The following is a 16527-nucleotide window of genomic DNA, read 5'->3' as shown; positions in this document are numbered from 1 at the left end:
ACACAAGTTCTTTGGGGCCAGGGGCTGTTTTGGTTTTATCTTTGTGTCTCCAGTGCCTGACACAATGACTAGCACCCAGTAGGAGCCTTAATAAATTCTTAATTTATTGATCAACTTTGAGTTATAATACAACAAATGAAAGGAAAATGTTCTAAGAATTCCAGGTCTTTGACTTTTCTTCTTGTATTTGTAGGAAACACACACACACACACACACACACACACACACACACTCCTCAGGAACACAATTTAATCTAACATTGATGTTTTTGAAAATACAAGGTGCTATTGATATGTCAAATAATAATGGGGTGAGTTTCTCTTCAAAGCCAAATGTAACTTTTTCTAACACCTTGCAGTAGTTATAGCCTGACATAGCCAAAGTGCAGAAACTTTATACTTTGTTTGAATAACTTGAGCTAAACTTAAGCTAAGTCGAATCTAATGGAGAGTGGAGGGGAAAGGGAAACAAATCTAGGCTCTTACAGAAACAACTCTAAAAGGAAAGCAGAAATTCTAAGTAAACAATTTCTAAAAATGGCTATTAGGATCTCATTACCTGGTGGCGTGTTCTTTCCATGCAAGCTTTGCACAACTGTCTCTGGACCCATGGCTGCAGAACTGCCATAGACTTCTTTCGTTGCCATTTGAGTAACCTCAGGTGCCAACTCCTTCACCTTCAAGGAAGTAAAAGGGGTGAGAAAATGGTAATTCACTGCAAGATCCCGAGCCCTCTCCATCAAACGTTCTTTCTCCTGTTCATCATCACTCTTCAACCATGAAGTCAGCAGCTCCTTGATGGTAAGGTAACTCCAGAGCCGCTCAACGTAGTTTCGGTCAGCATCTTGGCCCTTTGGAGGGGAAATCCCTGTGACATCATTCTCTGTGCTGTGGAACGCAACAGGAACATCTGTCTTCAGGACCACAAATTTCTTACTATTGCTGGCAGTGACTTCGACATGTAGATTGTCCAACTGTCTGTCAACCAGCTTCCCAGCGATGATGATTTCAGACCCATTGAAGTAATTAGGGAAAAGAGTTTGGGTAACATGCTCAACAGAGTCAGGTGGATAATCAATTCGGATATCAGAGAGTAGAGGTGTTCTGATCTCATCGTAGAACCTGGAATAGAATAGCACAGATGGAGATTAAGGTCCTAATCTTGAGAGTAAACACAGCCAAGAGAATGGAACTATTTAATACAAATACAACCCTTCCGGTCAAAAGGTAATAAATAGATTTCATCTAGTCTCTCTGCTTGAAGCACAAATGCCCTCTGCAGTACCACAGAATCATCGATGTTGGGTTCAAAAGAAACTTAGAAGACATCTAACCCTGTTCTCATTTTACAAATGAAGATAAGACCCAGACACACAAAGGGCAAACCAAAGAGACAAGATTTAAATGGAAGTTCTCTGGCTCCAAATTCATTGAGCTTTGCTTTCTTTTTTTAATCAGATTAATCACTTGATTGTACCAGGGCCGAGTGTCTTACACACCAGCTGGCACTTAAACACCTACACTGACAGAGAGTTGCACAATTCCACTGTTGGGCTTTTCTATTTGTTAGAATGTTCTTCCTCTTTTTGAAGTAAAACCTGCCTTTCTGTAACATCTGTCCACTGACTCTAGTTCTGCCCTTTAGTGCCACACAGAATGTCCCAGCCTTCTGCTACATGACAACCTTTCAAATATTAAAAGGCAGTGTGTATACCAGATCTCCATCCTATATCTTCCAGCTTAAACAATCCCCAATTCCTTTAACCATTCCTCAGAGTACATGATGTTCCAGTCCCCTTAACCACCATGCTTACCTTCCTCCATAAGAAAAAAACAAAAAGAGACCAATTTAAAGAAAAGTGGTAAGACTTATATGAATTGATGCAGAGGGAAGTGAGCAGAACCAGCGGAACAATTTATATACAATGGGTACAACACTGTAAAGGGAAAAAAATTTGAAAGACTTAAAGAACTCTAATCAATGGAGTGATCAACCCTGACTCCTGAAAGAGAATGAATCATGTTTCTCACCTCTTTGAAGAGAGGTGATAGACTGTAGGTGCAGAATGATGCATTCATTATCAGATGTGATCAATGTGTGAATTTCCTTTGCTCAATTGTATTTATTTGCTACAAGACAGGGCTTTTCTTTTCAGTGGGGAGACTTTGGTGGGAAAGAAGAGGGAGAATGATGGTGACTTTTTAAAAAGAAAGAAAGAAAAGAATGTCAATGAAATATTTATAAAATGCATCTAAGGGAGCAGAAGGAAATTCAGAAGGCACTACCATAACTGGATTGAATTACCATTCCTACGTTAAATTTAGTACATAAAAATCCATATAAAACATATATAAAAATCCATATAAAACCAAATTCACGGTTTCCTATGTAACATTCTTTTTTAAGTTCTTTGTAAAAGGAAATATTCATGTAGATATTTGTCAAGTTCATAATTTTTTTAAATTGCTGGAAAAAATATTTCTCTTTTCTTATGAGGAAAAGGTGCTAGAAATAGCCCAGGTTGCTGTCTTTTCACCAGTCAATTCTATCAAAGTAGCAAAGGTCTCAAGGCAAATGGTAAATCTCCTTACCCTGGAGACTGTTTTCCCATGCCTATGAACTCACTCCAGTCTTTCCAACAAACTTAACCCTTGTAACACTCACACTATAACATCCTTGACCACACTAATATTCACAATGACCCTGAACAGTAGTCCAAGCATTGCCATCTCCATATTACTGATAAGGAAACCAACCAAGGGTCAGAAAGACTCAATTTACCCAAGGTCATATTGCTAATAAGACAAACCCAGACCCTCTTAAATGATGCTAAAACATCTCTGTTTGTGCCTTTGTTCCCATTTCTTCCTGTATTCTCTGGGAGCTTGCCCCTTGAAATGGGACTGTCATTCACCACCACCCATCTCTAATTTTTAACATCTGCATTCACTGGCTCCTTCCCTATTGCCTACATACATGTCCAGATTTCCCCCTTGAGAAAAAAACAAAACAAAACAAAACAAAACCTTCACTTGACCCTCCCATTCTCTCAAGCCATTATCTGATATCTCCCCCTCCCCCCATCAGACAAACTTCTAGGAAAAAGCTGGTTTTATTTATTGACTGTACTGTCTCACCTCCTACTCACTTCTCAATCCCAAGCAATTTGGTTTCTACCCCCAACACTCAACCAAAATGCTCTCTCTCCATGGCCACCAAGGATCTCTTTAGTGCTATATTTGATGGACTTTTCTCAGTCCTTATCCTTCTTGACCAACCACCAACAGGGCAAACAAGTGAACTATAGCAACAAAGCATTCTGAGGGAGAGGAAGCATGTGCCAGGCAAGTCAAAATACCACCATCACCTTGACCACCCTCTCCCCTCAGACCCCTGTGGAGCTAGCCCAGAACCCTGAACCCAAGAGCCTTGGGAATATCAGTGCCTTTCAGACCACCAGGCCTACTAATAGCTGGGACCTATATCAATCATTGAGAAAAGTAATCACTCTCCTGGTGATCTCATCAACTCCTGTGAATTCAACCATCAGCCCATTGCAAATCACTGCCAGATCTACAAATCCAGACCTCATCTCCTTTCTGAGTTCTCATTCTGCCTCCACAATAGCATTCTGGACATGTCCCCCCAGATGTCCAAGAAGCATCTCAACATATCCAAAATAGAACTCATTAGCTTTCCCCCTAAACGGATTCCCTCCTTCTAATTTATCAATTTAGCTTGAGAGTACCACTATTCTTTCAGTCACTCATGTTCTCAATGTTATGGTTGTTCTCAATCTCTATCTTCTCCATCACCTACCATATCTAATCAATTACTAAGTCTTAACCAATTCTCCCTCCCCAATGTCTCTGTCATCTACTCCCTCCTATCATTCACATAGCCAAGACCCTTCAGACCTCTTTTTTGAACTATTGCAATGCTTCCTAATTGTTCTCCCTGAATTTCTTTTCTCCTCTCTCCAGTCCGTTTTCCACACAGCTGACAAGTTAACATTCTTTTTTTTCTTTTTTCTTTTTCTTTTTTAGTGAGGCAGTTGGGGGTTAAGTGACTTGCCCAGGGTCCCACAGCTAGTTAAGTGTCAAGTGTCTGAGGCCTGATTTGAACTCAGGTCCTCTTGAATCCAGGGCTGGTGCTCTATCCACTGCACCACCTAGCTGCCCAAGTTAACATTCTTAAAACAAAGGTCTGACCATGTCACTTCCCTGCTCCAGAAGCTTCATTGACTCCCTATCACTCCTACCATAAAATACAAACTCCTCAGTTTTCAGGAGCCCTTCATAATATGGCTCCAAATTATTTTTCTGGGCTGCTTATATATTAATCCCCCTCATGCTCTAAATTTCAGCCAAACTAGTCTACTTGCTGTTGTCCATATATGAGATTTTATCTCTTGCACAGACTGTCTGTCCATCATACCTGTAATGTACTTTTTCTTCATCTTTTCCTTATAACCCTTAGCTTTCTTCAATTCTCAACTCAAAGGTCACCTTCTTCAAAAGTACTTTCCTGATTCCCTTGGTTATTAGTGCCCTGCACCCTAAATCCCTTCGTATTTATTTGGTATATATCTTGTATTTATGTTTCTGTGAACATATGTCTTGCCTCAGTAAAATGTAAGTTCATTAAAGCAATTTCTTACTACTCAGAGAGACTTCCTAGAACAATAGAGAGTTGGCCCAGGGCAACTCATAGTCTTAGAGTCTAAATGCCCAGGACATTGACAATTTAGGTGACTTGCTCAGGATCATATAACCAGTCTATATTATTGCAGAACCTGAACCCACATCTTCTTGACTCAAAAGCCAGATCTCTATACACCATGCTAAGCTATCTTCAACAAAATTATCTCTCAAGGAAAAGCAGAAAAGACCAGAGTCATACTTTCCTTTCTCCTACAAACTAGGAGTTTTATGATAGGGAAAATAAATTTTAAAAAAATTATGTCTTGGGGGCAGCTAGGTGGCACAGTGGATAAAGCACCTGAGTTCAAATCTAGCCTCAGACACTTGACACTTAGTAGCTGTGTGACCCTGGGCAAGTCACCTAACCCCCATTGCCCCACCAAAAAAAAAGTTAATAAAAAATGTATGTCTTTCTTCTTATTTTTGTTATATTATTATGTCTTTTCATTTTTTTGTTTCTTGATTGTTTGTCTTTACTACCCTCATATGTAAAACAGAGACAATCTTTGACCTACCTGTCTCAAAGTGTTTTGGGGTCAGGGGCAGGGAATAAAGAAGAGATAAGTTAAAATTTTGAAAAGTCTAAATTTTCTTATGGAACTAGAATTTCTAGCAGGCCCCAAAGTCTAGTCCAGTCAGGTGTTCTAATCTCCAGTCAGGTGCTCATCAGATCCAAGCCCTCAATCCATGCCTGATCAATGCCCCTTGCCCTCCTTGCATTCCCATCATACAGAAGGAAGTAGGAAACTGACCCAATCAGCTGTTCCTTAGCATTGTCCTCCTCCTGCACCCGCCGTGTCATGCCGCAGTTCTCAAGCGATAGCTTCTCCAGCAGTTTGAAGTCTACATCATTTCCAATGCCTATGGTGAAGATGCAGACTCGACCTTGGGCAGTTTCTTTCGTGTTGCTGAGGATCTTACTTGACTGAGTCTCTCCCACGGTGGCCTTCCCATCAGTCAGGAAGACAATCAGAGAAACACTCCTGGAGTCAATGTCATTGTCAGCTATGTGGTCATTAAGCAGTTGGATGCCTTTCTGGAGAGCCCCGTTGATGTCTGTACCTGTGGATGCATGCACCAAAATGGTATCAGCCAAGCCTTTGGCTTATCTTTTCTTTTTTTTTTAAGGCAATGGGGGTTAAGTGACTTGCCCAGGGTCACACAGCTAGTAAGTGTCAAGTGTCTGAGGCCGGGGGCAGCTAGGTGGCGCAGTGGGTAGAGCACCGGCCCTGGATTCAGGAGGACCTGAGTTCAAATCCAGCCTCAGACACTTAACACTTAACTAGCTGTGTGACCCTAGGCAAGTCACTTAACCCCAATTACCTTAAAAAAAAAGAGTAAAGTGTTATTGTTCTTTTAAGTTAATTAATAAATATTTTTAAATTTATCAGTTTTAATTTCTAATATGACAAATATCAGTAGATAAAACCCACACAAACAAAAACTCTTTGGTACCCCCAATAACTTTTAAGTTTGTAAAGGGGTCCTGAGGCCAAAAAGATTAAAAAGCACTGCCTTAAGCAATAGCTAGTTGATGATGGGGCAGAGAATTTAGTTGTGAGTTGCCTGGCAGGGGGGCAGGCAAACTGGAATTAAATCTCACTATGTCAAGTCCAAGAAGTAGATAACCAATGAATGAATGATTGAAATTTAACAGGGTATGGCTCAAACTGGCCTCCTGTGATGATTGGTGCAGGGAACAACTTTGTGCTAAAGTTTCAGAGGCATCAGGAAGACCCTCATATCCCAAAACATACCTCTCCCCCTACCTGACGTTCTGATATAAGCTTCATTCCTTTAGTTTTCATACTTGTTAACAACACAGATCTCTCTGACAAAGGTAACACTTTGGATGGTTATCTATCTTTTACACTATAGTATAAATTTATTTTATATCCTTTTCTGCATACTGCTTTTGATAGAAACTAGATGCTAGAGATGGTTAGTTTTAGTTTAGTTTTGTTTTTTTTGTTTTTTTTTTTTTAGTGAGGCAATTGGGGTTAAGTGACTTGCCTAGGGTCACACAGCTAGTAAGTGTTAAGTGTCTGAGGACGGATTTGAATTCAGATACTCCTGACTCCAGGGCCCGTGCTGTAGATGCTAGAGATGGAAGAGAAGAATTATCTAAGGGTGGAACATAAAGAGAACAGAACAGAGAAATTGGAGGCACTTAAGTCAAGCCACTGACTAACCTCACAATTTGGCCTCCCAACTCTCCATTTTTCAAAAGTTGGTTATTCTATAAAGGTCAGCCTTAATGACCTACACTATGTTTTGTAGAAGAAGGAGACATAAAGAAAAGTGAAAAATTGAAGGGCAGAATCTACTTAGCAAGATCTGGATGTGCCAATTAACTAATCAAGCATTTCTTGTCTCCTGTTTCCAGATCTAGATGCTAGAGATACAAATGCAATCAAACTTCTCAAATCTTGTCTGTGGCATCCATTTCTCAGCCCATCCCTAGGGAAGCTAATGAAGATACCTCTATGGAATACCACAGGAACAATAAATCTAATTTCCTCATCATGCAGGAAAAGAGAGAGCTCATTTTTAGGTGAGCTTGGAATAGAACCGGTGGTGTGAGTGACCCAAGATCACCCCTGGGGATTTCAATGTTCATACTGATTAACTTTCCAACTTTATAGTGGTATAACTTAATGTCAATCCTAGGAAACCTATTCTCTACCTTTCTTTAGCAACCTATCAGCACCTCATTATCACATAGAAATACACTATTTCCAAGATTTTGGAAGTATTGACAATTCTACTTTCCATATACAATCTCCTATTATTTTACCTCTCCTACTGCATGCCACATTGAGTCTTCTTTTCACCTGCTTTACAATCTCTGATCCCTAGAACATTCCCAATTTTCTAATTCTATCTTTTGCCATTTCCCTTGCTTTTATATCCAACCTTGGCCCCATGGCCAGTCACTTCATGGATTCCCTAGCCACCTGCCCAGAATCCTTTAGTCTTCTGAACTTCTATTCCTGACTTACTACTTTTCAGCCCTGGATAAGCCCTGCCACTGTGGGTTTTTTCCCATTCTTGTGCCCAGGAGAAAGTTCTTGGAGAAATTCCTGAGAATTTTAGCTACTATAAATTTATGGTATACACCACATGAAGTCTGACATTGAACGCCATATGGAGAATAAGGTCACTGAAATCTGGTGACCTTATTCAGCTGTTATTGTTTTCTTGTCTCATCCCCCAAAATGGCAGTTTCAAAGACTTTTCTCTCTCTTTAAGCCCCATAAAGTTTGAGATGTCTGAAAGTCAGTTAAGGTTGTGAAGACTGGAGGTGAGCAGAGAGGTTAGGGCAAGACAGGAAGATTTGAGAATTGTTAGCCTAAGAGATGATAATTAAACCCATGGGAATGAATGAGATCACCAAGTGAAGAAGTATATAAGGAAAAGAGAAGAGGACCCAGGACAGAGCCCTGTGGGGCACCCCCTTTAGAGGTTGTAACCTGGGTAAGGATCCAGCAAAGGAAACTGAGAAGGATTGTCTTCCACAATCTGACACTGTTCCTTTCCATCTTTATCTTACAATATTTTTCTTTATGTTCCAGCCAGACTAGACTATTCACCATAGCCTTTCCATGTCCTATGTTTTCTTGCATTTCTCTGCCTTTGTCTGTGCTGTTTCTTCATGGCTAGAAGCCCACCCTACCCCTACCCCTCAATCTACATGGTGAAATCCTAAACTTCACCTTAATTTACATAATTTGAATTGGGCAATCTCTCCTCTGCCCATATTTAACTGAATCTTGGAAGAAGTTCCCAGTTTTTGCACAATTACCTGTGTATTATATAGCAAAAGAAAAATCCGAGACCATTCAACCAATTTTGTCCTCATCATGACCTCTTAACTATGCCTCTTCCACATCAAACAGTATTTTCCCTTTGGCACCTAGCTTACATCTCTCAGATAAGAATGCTTTGTTCATTCAATTATAGTTCTACCTTTGGGTAATTACTTGGCTGGGCAGTTCCCACCACCTCTTCCTAAAACAATAATGTTTGAGCACACAGAATAGTAGGGCATCCTGTTGGCACCAATTCTTTCTTCAAAGTCATTTTTAGAACATAGGTTCATTGTAAGGTATCAATGAGAAATGGTGAAGATTTCACAGACCTAAAAGAGTTTTTTTCTTTATAACCTAATGGACCATCTCAAATTGGGGGCTAAAATAAGCTAGGGGGTAGGGTTTTGATTTGATGATCATAAGTAATGCAAGTTTTTAACTGTTATCTCTAAAAATGAAAGCTCTTAATTTGTTATCTCCCTTCTTGATATCAGCTTCAGATTTCAAATACCTGCCTATTGGCCCCAGACCTCCTTCTTATTTATGATGGTGACAAAGCCAAGATGAGAAAAAAGAAGATTTTTTTTTTACCTCCAGTAGGTGTCATGTGGTGAATGTAGACCTTGCTATCCCTGATGTTGTTGGGAGTCACTGATACCAGGCGATCCTGCCATACTTTGATCCGATTGGAAAATCCAACGATATTAAAATGATCCTGTGGCCTTAGATCATGCAGGATAGTGAAGAGGGCATCTTTGGTCTAGACAAAGACAGAAACGAGTCAGCTTCATGAATGTAAAGTCTTGGCTTGAAGTCCCTTGCCAGTGAGGAGATCAGTCAATTAAAAAAGTTTGCCAAAAGCACTGGCCCTGGATTCAGGAGGACCTGAATTCAAATCTAGCCTCAGATACTTATTAGCTCTGAGACCCTGGGCAAGTCACTTAACCCTATTTGCCTCAGTTTCCTCATCCACAAAATGAGCTAGAGAAGAAAATAGCAAAGCACTCCAGTATCTTTGCCAAAAAAAAACCCAAATGGGATCACAAAGAGTCAGACAGGACTGAAACTACTGAACAACAATGTCTCTTTATCCTCATTATAATCCCTCCCTGTTCTCTCAGCTCATTCCACATGGACTTTTCTCCCTTCACCATCTTTACTCTCTGGTTGCTATTTCAATGATTTAGTCAGGGTCACCCAGCTGGTGTTTTTGACAAGATTTATATTTGACTCTTCCTGACTCCAAGCCCTGTATTCTATACACTGGACCGCCGAGTTATCTCCCCCTCCTCATCCTTCCCCTGTTCTCTTTTAGCTAATCTCAATCCCTGCACCAACAAGAACATCCTCCTCTTTTACTCCCACTTCAGAGTCACCAGGTAGAACTGGAGAAAGTCCTAAAATTAAAGTGGCTAGGTCTTCCACACATTCATGCTGTGTAACCTCAGCTGGGCTCTCACTACTACAGGGAAATACTATTTTTTTTTCTGAATCCCTATCATATGCCCCATGCAGGCTGTTCCAAATCTTCTTCTCTCTCAAGAAACCCCCCACATCTCTTAATAAATTATTTTTACCTCTTGCTCTATTGAGAAGGCAATGAATCTGTCATGAGCTCCTTCATTTCCCCTCTTCCTATATCATAACTTTTCTGTCATCATCCATCTTCTCCTTTCCTCCAATGGAGAATGAGATAGTCCCTCTCATAGATAAAACTAATCCTTCCAGTTCATTCCTTGAATCTAATCCCTTTTATCTCCTTTATCAGTTTCCCTCATCCCATACAATGGGCAGTGGAATTTAATGGCATAGGAGATTATGCTAACCATAGTAGATCTGTAACTGAGAAGTATAAGCAACCTGATCTGTAACCCTCATAATTGGATCTCATGTTGGACTCCTTTCCAGACCCCTGCCTATTGACTGATTCTGTTTTGTCATATTGGTGTTGAGAAAGGAAGGAAGAAAGGAAGGAAGGAAGGAAGGAAGGAAGGAAGGAAGGAAGGAAGGAAGGAAGGAAGGAAGGAAGGAAGGAAGGAAGGAAGGAAGGAAGGAAGGAAGGAAGGAAGGAAGGAAGGAAGGAAGGAAGGAGGAAGGAAGGGAGGAAGGGAGGGAGGGAGGGAGGGAAGGAAAGGATGGAGGGAGGGAGGAGGAAGGAAGGGAGGGGGAATGAGGGAGGGAGGAAGGGAGGGAGGGCAAGAGAGAGAGGGAGGGAGAGAGAAAGAAAGAAAAGAGAGAAAGATGAGAAAGGAAAGATGAGAAAGGAAAGATGAGAAAGGAAAGAAGAGAAAGGAAAGAAAGGAAAGAAAGGAAAGAAAGGAAAGAAAGAAAGAAAGAAAGAAAGAAAGAAAGAAAGAAAGAAAGAAAGAAAGAAAGAAAGAAAGAAAGAAAGAAAGAAAGAAAGAAAGAAAGAAAGAAAGAAAGAAAGAAAGAAAGAAAGAAAGAAAGAAAGAAAGAAAGAAAGAAAGAAAGAAAGAAAGAAAGAAAGAAAGAAAGAAAGAAAGAAAGAAAGAAAGAAAGAAAGAAAGAAAGAAAGAAAGAAAGAAAGAAAGAAAGAAAGAAAGAAAGAAAGAAAGAAAGAAAGAAAGAAAGAAAGAAAGAAAGAAAGAAAGAAAGAAAGAAAGAAAGAAAGAAAGAAAGAAAGAAAGAAAGAAAGAAAGAAAGAAAGAAAGAAAGAAAGAAAGAAAGAAAGAAAGAAAGAAAGAAAGAAAGAAAGAAAGAAAGAAAGAAAGAAAGAAAGAAAGAAAGAAAGAAAGAAAGAAAGAAAGAAAGAAAGAAAGAAAGAAAGAAAGAAAGAAAGAAAGAAAGAAAGAAAGAAAGAAAGAAAGAAAGAAAGAAAGAAAGAAAGACTTGCTTCTTGACTCTGGACCTTAGAAAGAACAAAGAAAATAAACATATCACATAACATTCTCCTCTATACCCTGTAAAGATTTGAGACTTCTCCAAATTCTTTCAAGAGAAAAGAGTAACAATAAAAATCCATTCTTTTTTCTTGCTAGTCTGGAACTCCTGCTATTCCCCTCAGGTCTGTTTTCTCTCTTTTCCAATTTGGCTCTCTCTCTCTCCCTGACTTCCATCCTTTCCTAGCCCTTTAGAACTCCATACTGAGGGGTAGCAGAATTTCTTCTTCTCACACAACAGGTGCACATATTATGTTTCTTCACAAGCCACAAACATCTTGGGGAAATAAATAGAATTCACACCAAAATAAAGCTGTCACCAGCAGCTGAAGATGACATTTTCTAAGTATCTATCCCTGTACATTACAGCAGAAAATGAATAGAGTAGACATTATTTATAGCTTTGAGGAACTCTGTGCTCCAAGACAGCCCAGATCTTGGTAAATACATGGAAGACATAGACACAACTAAATCACACTATCTGACTAATATAAAATAACTGTGACTAGCTATTTGTACCAAACACAAGTCTAGTCTTTCAATTTTACAAGCATTAATAGCCACCAACTGTGTGTAAGACCCCTAGGATTTCCTTTAGATCCATCCTGAAATTTCAGTGATATGGGGTAAAGAAAATCCCCACCAAGGCAGGTTGGCAATTGCCCTGAAATTTGGGGGCACCAAAGAATTAAACGACATGCTCAGGGTCACTTATCTATTTGTCAGTGGCAGAAACTGAAGCCACATCCTCCTGACTCTAAGTCTAGCTTTCTGTCTACTATACCAAATTACCTTGAGGACCCCCTTCTCTTCTCTCTGTGGATGTGAGATTGTTGTATAAATTAAGTCAACAAGACTTGGCAACTGATTGGATGGGAGTTGGGGGGTAAGCTGAAAAAGAGGAAAGTTGAAGATGGTTTCTGAGATTGTAAATCTGGTTAACTGGAAGAACAATGAACAGAAGTAGGAAAGTCTGAAGGGGGAGCAAGTTTAAAGGGGACACCAAGAACAAGAGATGATAAATTGTCTTCTTGGATGGTTGAGTTTGGGATGCCAGTGAGACATCCAGGTAGAGCTATTTAGCAAGCAGTTGGTTATTGGGACATAGAATAGAGAAATAAATTTGTATTTTTTAGATTTAGGCATCATTTGCGTAGAGATAATCATTGAGCCCCTAGGAGCTGATATCACCTAAAGAAGTTGAAGAAAGAGAAGCTGAGGGGGCGGAACCAAGATGGCGGAAGAGAGACTGTGACTCCCACAAGCTCCAGATAAACTCATCCACTCAATCCCAAATAATGTGTTTAATAAATAAATAAATAAATAAAAACAACAACAACAACAACAACAACAAAAACAGAGCAGCCTAATGCACTTAAGAACAGAGTGAGACCATTTTTCATCAAAAGAAGGCAATTGTCTCATCTCTAAAATATATAGGGAACTAAATCAAATTTATAAGAATCCAAGTCATTCCCCAATTGAGAAATGGTCAAAGGATATGAACAGGCAGTTTTCTGATAAAGAAACCAAAGCTATCTATTCCCATATGAAAAAATGCTCTAAATCTCTAATGATTAGAGAGATGCAAATTAAAACAACTCTGAGGTACCACCTGACACCTATCAGATTGGCTAAAATGACAAAAAAGGAAGATAATAAATGTTGGAGAGGCTGTGGGAAAATTGGAACACTAATGCATTGTTGGTGGAGCTGTGAGCTGATCCAACCATTCTGGAGAGCAATTTGGAATTATGCCCAAAGGGCGATAAAGCTGTGCATACCCTTTGACCCAGCAATCCCACTTTTAGGTCTTTTGCCCAAAGAAATCATGGAAGGGGGAAAGGGATCCACATGTACAAAAATATTTATAGCTGCTCTTTACGTGGTAACAAGGAATTGGAAGTTGAGGGGGTGCCCATCAATTGGGGAATGGCTGGACAAGTTGTGGTATATGAATACAATGGAATACTATTGTGCTGTAAGAAATGATGAGCAGGAAGAGTTCAGAGAAACCTGGAGGGTCTTACGTGAGCTGATGATGAGTGAGATGAGCAGAACCAGAAGAACATTGTACACAGTATCATCAACATTGAGTGTTGACCTACTGTGATGGACTATATTCTTCTCACCAATGCAATGGTACAGAAGAGTTCCAGGGAACTCATGATAGAAGAGGATCTCCAAATCCAAGAAAAAAAAAAAGAAAGAAAGAACTGTGGAGTATAGATGCTGATTGAACCATATTATTTCTTTTGTTTTGGGTGCTGTTGGTTTTTTTTTTCTTTCTATTTTGAGGTTTTGCATCACTGCTCTGATTCTTTCTCTTGTAACAGGATTAATGCAGAAATAGGATTAATGTTATTATGTGTATATATATATGTGTGTGTGTGTATATATATATCTATCTCTATATGTATATGTATAGAGATATATAGATATAACCTATATCAGATTACCTGCTGTCTAGGAGAGGGGGGAGGGAGGGGTGGGAGGGAGAAAAATCTGAAATTGTAAAGCATGTATAAACAAAAGTTGAGAACTATCTTTATATGTAATGGAAAAAATAAAATACCTCATACATTTAAAAAAAAAAAAAAGAAGGCAATTGTGATCACCTACTGATCAGGCTGAACAGCTCAGCATGCAGTCTCAACCCAGCCAGGAACAGACAGTGCTTCCAGTGCCCATCAGAGTCTTCAGCGCCAGCAGCTTCTGAGGCTCTGATCATGGACTGGTAGGGGGTTCAGCGGAAGGCCAGGGGGAAGTGGAGGCAGTCTCTGCTGGAGTTGGGGCAAAGTACCCTGGTTCTGAACCAATGGGCTGAATTGAGTGGTGGTAGTCCAGTGGGGGAGGGGCACAGGCACACCAAGCTTCCAACCATAGAGAATCAGAGTTCAATCAGACTTCTGTTTCCATGTTAAAGAGAAAACGGCCGTGGTTACTCACAGGCCAGGCAGGCTGAGAAGAAGCCCAATCACCCCCTGGGCCACACTGTAGCTCAAACAGTGTGTCCTGGAAGCAGCATTATACTTTAAGAAGGAGTTAAAAGCCAAGAAATAGGTGGCCTAGATGAGTAGGCAGAGAAAGCAGCAGACCATCTAAAACTTCTTTGGGGGAAAGGTAGACCACAATACACCCTCAGAAGAAGAAGATAATAATAAAGTCAAAGCTTCCATATTCAAAGCTTCCAAGAAAAATATGAATTGGTTTCAGGCCATAGAAGCACTCAAAAGGGACTTTGAAGAGAAAGTAGGAGAGATAGAAGGAAGATTTAGAGAGATGGAGGAAAGAATGGAAAAAGAAATGAGAGCAATGCAGGAAAGTCATGAGAAAAAAGTCAACAGTTTGAAAAGCCAAATGGGAAAAGAAATAGAAAAGCTTTCTCAAGAAAATAATTGCCTAAGAATTAGCCTTGAACAAATGGAAGCTAGTGAATTTATGTGAAACCAAGACACAGTAAAGCAAATGTAACTGAATTAAAAAAATAGAGGGCAATATGAAATATCTCCTTGGAAAAACAGATGACCTGGAAAACAGATCCAGGAGAGATCATTTGAAAATCATTGGACTACCTGAAAACCATGACCAAAATAAGAGCTTAGAAACCATCCTCCAAGAGATTGTCAGGGGAAATTGCCCTGATATTCTAGAAGCAGAAGGCAAAATAGAAATTGAAAGAATGCACTGATCACCTCCTGAAAGAGATCCCAAAAGGAAAACTTCCAGGAATATCATAGCCAAATTCCAGAGCTGCCAAGTCAAGGAGAAAATATTGCAAGCAGCTAGAAAAAAGGAATTCAAATACTGTGGAGCTCCAATAAGGCTAAAACAAGATCTAGCAGCATTTACATTAAAGGACCAGAGGGCATGGAATATGATATTCCAGAGAGCAAAGGAACTGGGATTATAGCCAAGAATCCTGTACCCAGCAAAATTGAGTATAATCTTTCAGAGAAAAAATGGTACTTCAATGAAAAAGAGGACTTTCAAGCATTTGTGATAAAAAGACTTGAACTGAATAGAAAATTTGACTTTCAAATACAACACCCTGGAGAAGCATAAAAAGGTAAACAGGAAAAGGACTTCATGAAGGATATAATTGTTTACATTCCTACATGGGAAGATAATACTTCAAACTCATAAAAACTTTTTCAGTAAGGAATTCACAGAAGACACAGGTCTGAACTGAATATGAAGGGATGATATCTGTAAAGCATTTATGTTTTGTTCTTTGTGAGGCAAATAGGGTGGGGTGTCTTATGTCTGGGGACAGATTTGGGCTTGGGGCCTCCTGGGTTCCTGGCTGATGCTTTGTCCACTGTGCCACCTAACTAACCCATGATGACATCTTTAAAATAGGGTTGAAGTGTAGCAGGAATGGACTGGGGGAGGGGGAAGGGGAAAGATGATCTGAGGAGAGGTAGTTCACATGAAGGAAACAAGAAAAAAGCTTATGGAGGGGAGGGGAAGAGGGGGAAGGAGTGGGGGAGTGAGTGAACTTTAATATCATCAGAATTGGCTCAAAGAGGGACTAACATACGTACTCAGGTAGGTATAGTAATATATTTTTGCCCTGAGGGAGGGGAAGGAGATAAGGGGAGGGGGGTGGAGAAGAGGGGAAGGAGGGAAGGGCAGATTGGGGGAGAGAGCAGTAAAAAGCAAAACACTTTCATGGAAGGTGAAGATATTCTGCATTACTGCACAAGTATGACATATTGAATTGCTTGATTTTATAGGGAGGGTTGAGGATGGAGGGAGGAAGAAAAATTTAGAACACAGAATTAGCTCAAAGACCTTAAATCTCATCAAAGTGGGCTCAAGGAGGGAATAACATTCACACCCAGTTGGGAGGAGTAATCTATTTAACCCTACTGGAAAGTAGGAGGGGAAGAGGATAAGGAGGGAAGGGTGAAAAAAGGGAGTACAAAGCAGGGTAGGAGACAGTCAGAAGTAAAACACTTTTGAGAAGGAATAGGATAAAAGAAGATAGAAAATAGAGTAAATATCATGGGAAGGGAATAGGATGGAGAGAAATAATTATGATGATTGATTATAATGGCAAAACATATGGTACTTACTTTGCTGGGCTATTGTGAAAAAAAATTTGTC

At 39.8% G+C, this 16527-nt stretch overlaps 1 protein-coding gene across 1 annotated transcript in view; it reads right to left on the bottom strand.

Moving 5' to 3' along the window:
* Positions 1-16527, bottom strand: part of ITIH5 (inter-alpha-trypsin inhibitor heavy chain 5) — a 93822-nt gene that overhangs the window by 14917 nt on the left and 62378 nt on the right. Inside the window, exons 8-10 of the mRNA XM_043967941.1 lie at positions 9107-9275; positions 5456-5765; positions 559-1121 (exon numbers count right to left, since the gene is read on the bottom strand). Of these exons, the coding sequence (XP_043823876.1) occupies positions 559-1121; positions 5456-5765; positions 9107-9275 (1042 nt within the window). The remainder of the gene's footprint in view (positions 1-558; positions 1122-5455; positions 5766-9106; positions 9276-16527) is intronic.

Source organism: Dromiciops gliroides, chromosome 5, assembly GCF_019393635.1.
Source record: "Dromiciops gliroides isolate mDroGli1 chromosome 5, mDroGli1.pri, whole genome shotgun sequence".
In the NCBI taxonomy this organism is placed as follows: Eukaryota; Metazoa; Chordata; class Mammalia; order Microbiotheria; family Microbiotheriidae; genus Dromiciops; species Dromiciops gliroides.
Note: the sequence above shows the minus strand (reverse complement) of the source record. Positions and strands in the feature narration are given on the sequence as shown.